General features: G+C 39.8%; 1 protein-coding gene across 1 annotated transcript; it reads right to left on the bottom strand.

The window, feature by feature from the left end:
• Nucleotides 1-1,911: 1,911 nt before the first annotated feature.
• On the bottom strand, nucleotides 1,912-5,694 carry LOC146999483 (uncharacterized). The gene is made up of 2 exons (XM_085808300.1): nucleotides 4,010-5,694; nucleotides 1,912-2,572 (listed from the first exon to the last, which is right to left on the bottom strand). The coding sequence occupies exons 1-2, from the start codon at nucleotides 5,596-5,598 to the stop codon at nucleotides 1,912-1,914; spliced, it is 2,250 nt and encodes a 749-aa protein (XP_085664426.1). The 5' UTR covers nucleotides 5,599-5,694.
• Nucleotides 5,695-6,135: the final 441 nt, after the last annotated feature.

Below are 6,135 nucleotides of genomic sequence, written 5' to 3'. Positions count from 1 at the left end.
CTGAGAATTATTTTTACTATGTTTTTATTCACTCTTTCTGCTATGTTTGCCTGTGGTCTATACGGAACCATTTTGATATGGCGTATGCCAAGTCCATTGCATATGTTTTCAAATATTTGACTAATGAATTGTTTTCCGTTATCGCTAATGACTTTTATCGGTGCACCGTATTTTAAAATGTATCTGTGTAAGAATGCATCTGCGACTGTTTTGGCTGACGCGCGTTTAAGTGGAACAATTTCTATCCATTTTGAAAAATGATCTACTATTACTAAAAGAAAACGATTTTTATTTAACTCGCTCTGGGGGAAGGGACCAAGAAGATCTATGCCTAAAATTTCATTCGGAAATGTAGCGCGAATGCTATTTAAGTACCCGGCCGGGCTGTAATTAATATCATTTATTAACTGACATTGATTGCAGGACCTGACATACGCCGTTACTATTTTGTATAATTGCGGGAAATATACCGCCTCGCGTACACTTTTTAAAGTCTTTCTGACCCCTAAATGGTCCGCTGTTTTCGCGTCGTGTAATTCCTTCAAAATGCTTAATCGAAGCGAGGCTGGGATGACTGGTTTGTACTCAAGATTTCCGTTTGTTGTTTTCGTATAAAATAATAAATTATCTATTATTTCATAGCTTTCTGCTCTATTTCTTATCGCATCGATGTCTGTGTGTTCAAAGCTTTCGGGGTCTTTCAAATATGCATAGATATTTCCAAATTCAGGATCAGCTTTCAGTTCAGTAATAATCGTATCTCTAGAATCTAAAATTTTTGAAGTCAACGCAGCGCATTTAAGTTCATTTCCTTCATCGTCCAGTTTTATACGAGAAAGTGCGTCAGCTACATTGTTTCCTTACCCGGTTTATATTTTATTTTGATATTATATTCTTGGAGTTTTAAAGCCCATCTTATTAACCTGGGCGTTAGGTTTTTCCCCGAGTAAAGTCTACCAACAGCCGCATGATCCGAATAGACTGTTACTGGCGCTTTGCCGAAATAAACTCGAAATTTGTGTACAGCCATTAATACGGCTAATGTTTCTGTCATGCCTCGCGCTCGTTCAAACACGAGGTGGGTTCTTCTGTGTAAACTTACCATAGTGGGAAAATAACAGTTGTCCGCTTTGACATTTTCTTCACTAACTTATTACACAAACTGCACTATGGATACACCATACAACGAGTACACTGTAACATAAACTATATACAATATATATATACAAGGCGCGCAAAAGAAATTAAAACATATTTCTTTTCTCTACGTTCTCACACGGCATGCTCGCCGGTCCAACTCCCAGTGCCCTCTCCTTCCAGTCTTTCTTCTCCCCACCAGCCTGCCTCGACCGGTTTTTCCGGGGTAAGTCACTTCCGTTCTTCCTCTTTCATCAGGGGAAGGAACTTCACACCTCCCCTCTGGTTTGTAAATATTTACGACTGAGTCGAAAAATTTGAAACCCATATTATTTTGGCACTTACCAGGTAGTCCCTCTTTTCCGGGACACAGCACAAGGAATCACAGTAAAATCAGAGAGCAAAAAAAAAAGGGTCATGCTACAGTTATAAACACTAACACAAAAAAGAACACTTAAAACACATAAACATAAAAACTGCACATGTCCAAATTTCTACAGCGATACAAACAAAACATTGCAATATCAACTCACTGACACTTCTTTAAGGAATAATTCGTTTACTAATATACCCTAATAACACAATCTTTTCTAGAGTAACCACAATAATACAAAAAAATAATAAATGAAAATTACAATATCTATATACTTTTTGCCATACTAGCATTGAACATTATCCTTTCTAGTGTTACAATAATAAACAAACACACACAAAAAAAATATATGATACCAACATTAGTTTCCTTTTTTTTTTTTTTTTTCAATTTAGTTCAGATTATTGGTCACTTATACATTCGTGAGGGATCCTCGACAATGCGTCTGCATCGGAGTTTTTAGCTCCTGGTTTATGCATTACAGTGACTTGGAAGCGGGATAGAGCTAATGCCCATCTCTGTAATCTAGCATTCCGGGGTATCCCTTCGGTTAAGTACTTTAATGGGTTATGGTCTGTATGCAACAAAATTTTATTTCCGTATGTCCAAGTTTCGAACTTGTCGAGAGCCCAAATAATTGCATACGCCTCTCTTTCTATAGTGCTCCATTTAGACTGAGCGCTAGTTAATTTCTGGCTAGCAAATGTTATCGGTCTAGCTTTCCCATACTCATCTCGTTGAAGTAAACACGCTCCAATACCTATTAGTGAGGCGTCTGTGTTAATTTCAAAAGGTTTCCGTACATCCGGCGTATATAAAGACGATGCCGTGCACAATGCATCCTTTATTTCTTTGAATGCCTTCTCGGCTTCAGACCCCCAAGGTATATCATTAGGTATAGATTTTCTCGTGAGATCAGTTAACGGCCTAGCTACTTTTGCATAATTCGGAACATACTCTCGATAGTAATTATATAACCCCAAAACTGATCTTAATGCCTTTTTGGTTCTAGGTGGCTTCAAATTTTTAATGACCTGCAATTTCTCTGGATCTGGGCCATGTCTGCCTGAGCCTACTATGTGACCTAAATACTTTACCTCCGACTTACCAAAAGAGCATTTCTCTAAATTAGCCGTAAAGTTCAATATCTGTAAAGTACTGAGTACGGCTCTTAAATGTTTAACATGTTCTTCCCACGTTGACGAATAGACAATTATATCATCGATGAAACTTTCAGCATAATCACTATGTGGTCTAAGAGCTTGATTCATAACTCTTTGGAAAGTTGCGGCAGCACCTGACAAACCGAACGACATCACTTTCCACTGATACTGACCCTTCGGAGAAACAAAACTCGTCAGATGTCTACTTTCCTTCTCCATAGGGATTTCCCAATACCCCTTAAGAATATCTAGCGTAGACAAATAACGTGCTGCCCCTGCCTTATATCGAAGCTCTTCTGCGTTTTGCATAGGAAATGGGACAATCTGACTTTCCGCATTAAGCCCTCGATAATCACAACATAAACGTACGCTTCCGTCCCGTTTCGCTACACACACAATAGGGTAAGCAATCTCTGCTGTGGAAGGTTCAATTAAACCTCTTTCTAACAAATCAGCAATTTGCTTTTCCACCTGTGGCTTCAACGCCTCAGGTACCTTATAAACATGAGGTTGCTTTCTTTCAACTCCCGTTTTTAACCTGATACTGTGGGATACTACCTTCGCACATTTAATCTCCCCGTCAAACACTACATGGAAAGATTTGATTAATCTGCTCAACTGATCCCTTTGTGACCTATCTAAATGTTTCCATTTCTCTGAAACACAGATCCTATCTAAAAGTTTGTCTACTTTAGGGTTTCTTTGAATAGGCGCGTGCTGCACCTCCCCAAATTCTGTGTCAGCCTCATAGATTATCCCTACTGCATTTATAGGCTGTATATATTTCCGTAACTTATTTTGATGCAAATGTCTAACAGATTCATCTGGCAATTTTACCAAATATGAATGTGGAGACTTTTTCGCAACTATTTCTCCAGGTCCTGTCCATTTCGAGCAAAGTTTATTTGTTGACGTTGGTATCAGTACTACTACTTCATCTCCTATCTCGAATTCATTTTCCTTAGACCTCAAATTATGATGATGAACATATTTCTGCTGCTTAGCTTTCGAATTTTCTTTAGCGAATTTCTCTGCCTCCTGTAACCTATTTCGAAGAGAAATTAAATATTCAGTAACTGATTCCCCAACTCCTTGTGGTAATACCGTCTCATCTACCGAACTTGATTTAAGTATCGCCAGTGGCCCCACTGGCACCCGACCATACATCAGCAAAAATGGTGAGACTCCGGTAGTTGAATTCGGTATCTCCCTATAAGCCCATAACAAATATGGTAACTGCTTATCCCAGTTTCTTCCTTGAGTATTTATCGCGTGATGCAACATTGACTTCATTGTTCCTATCCACCTTTCCACTAGCCCGTTTGACTGCGGATACCCTGGCGTAGAAAATTTTGGCGAGGCCCCTAACCTAGTTAAAAATTCTTGTGTTAGCTTAGCCTTAAAGTTCGTTCCGTTATCCATGGCTATCATTCTCGGAACTCCTGTTCGCATGAAAATATCAATGAAAGCGTCACATGTAGCTTTCGCTGTTATCGCCTTTAGTGGAATTGCCTCCGGCCATCTGCTATGTTGATCAACAACACATAACACATACTGGTGCCCTCTTGAAGATTTCGGCTCAATCGGCCCTAAAACGTCCGCATTAACCACTTGAAATGGAAGTTCTGGCCTCCCTACTGCTGTAATTGGAGCCCTATCCTTCACTTTAACTTTCCTTCGTAGCTGGCATTCCTTGCAAGCTTCGCACCACTTCCGCACCTCCTTTGACAATCCTTCCCACCAAAACGACATTTTAATCCTTTCCGCCGTCTTCTTTGCTGCGAAGTGCCCCCCTTGTAAGCTTTCGTGAGCCAACTTCACAATTTCTTTCCTGCGGCTTTGAGGAACAACTAACTGACTACATCGCTGCCCATTGACACTTCCCGTATGGTACAAAATTCCTGACTCCATCCAATACCCATTCTTGTTCTTACGTGCATCCATGAACGCGCTTTTCAGCGAAATACATTCCGCTTGCTCCTGCCTAAAACGTTGAGTTTGCGATAAGGGTGGGTTATCAGCTGACACTTGCTCACTGCCTCCCACTTCTACTTCCCCCTCATCTTTACTCCTTACCAACGGTGTAGTACGAGCTATTTCCGTTTCACCTTCGACCTCGTGACTGGCTTTTTCTGTCGATTCCTTTCCGTCCAAGTTACTCGATACCTGACCAACTCCCAATACTAGTTTTTCTTCCTTATCTTCTCCCCAATAAATATTTCCTTGTTCCCTGAGAAGTCTAAAATCTCGAGGTGTCACCAGCGCTTCCTCGTTCAAATTATGCACTACTGCTGCATGAACGTTTACATAAGGCTGTACCTCCTCTTCTCCTGACCAGATACTGATAGGTACTGTAACTAATTGGGCTTCTACCTGGGGTCCCACGGCGGGTTGTAACCATATCTTCCCTCCAGACTCCAAATATTTCTGTGGAACTACCGATTTCCGGATTACAGTAACTTCTGCTCCGCTATCAATCACTCCTTTGAATCTAGCGTTGCCTATCTGCAGTTCTATCCTAGGTAATTCCCCACTTGCCCTAGTTAACGGAATTTCTTCTGCATAGTTAGCTAACTTCAACCCTACGCATATTTTATTTAATCCCTTTGCTTCCACCTCATCCGTATCGTCTTTTTCGCTTCCTCTCTTGGGTTTCGCTATCAGGTTTATCGCTGGACAAAAACGCTTTATGTGTCCTTCACCCTGACACTGAAAACATTTTAGAACTTTCTTATTTGCCTGCATCATTCCTTGAGGTTCTAAAGTTTTTACCCCTTTGTACTTCTCCTTATCAACCCTGTAATCAGAACTGAAATTCCCCTTACTCTTATTTGGTCGTCCTAATTTTTCCCCTTGTCTTATCGGTTCCTGTTTTGGTCCCACTTTATTTACTTCCTGAGCACTCGTATTGTAATTTCTAGGCATTGCTGCAACGTAATTATCCAAATCATTTGCAAGCTCTGACGGAGATAACCAGTTTTCTACCTCTTTTAACAGTATATGCGCCTTAACATTTGCGGGTAATTGATCTTTTTCTTGATCGACAATCAATAGTTCTCTTAATTTATCAAAAGTCTTAACTTTTCTGGATTCTAAGTAGAAATCAAGTGCTGCCTCAACCCTCGCTATGTGCTGAGTATACGTTTCCTCATATCTTTTTACACATTTTTCTAAATTCTTTTTATGTTGCAATGGGGTAATCTGGAATTCTTTTAATACTGTATCTTTAATCTTAATATAATTATCCAAATCCCTTTCACCCAGAGTTGAAATCAAACTTTTAACTTTAGTTTTAAAACTCTGCAAAATAATTTTCCCCTTATGTTCTTCAGGAATTTTATAGAGATTAAACATCATTTCCGCATGATGGAAAAAGAACGGCCATTCCTCAGCTTTAGATGGCGGGTCAATCATAACTCCTTTCATTATTTTTAAATGTTTCAAGAAATCATTTCCCTTGCT

Source organism: Stegodyphus dumicola, chromosome 1 (genome assembly GCF_044657685.1).
Source record: "Stegodyphus dumicola isolate Sdum_Otavi_A_Nest chromosome 1, ASM4465768v1".
In the NCBI taxonomy this organism is placed as follows: Eukaryota; Metazoa; Arthropoda; class Arachnida; order Araneae; family Eresidae; genus Stegodyphus; species Stegodyphus dumicola.
The sequence above is the reverse complement of the archived record's forward strand: the minus strand, read 5'-3'. Positions and strand labels throughout refer to the sequence as shown.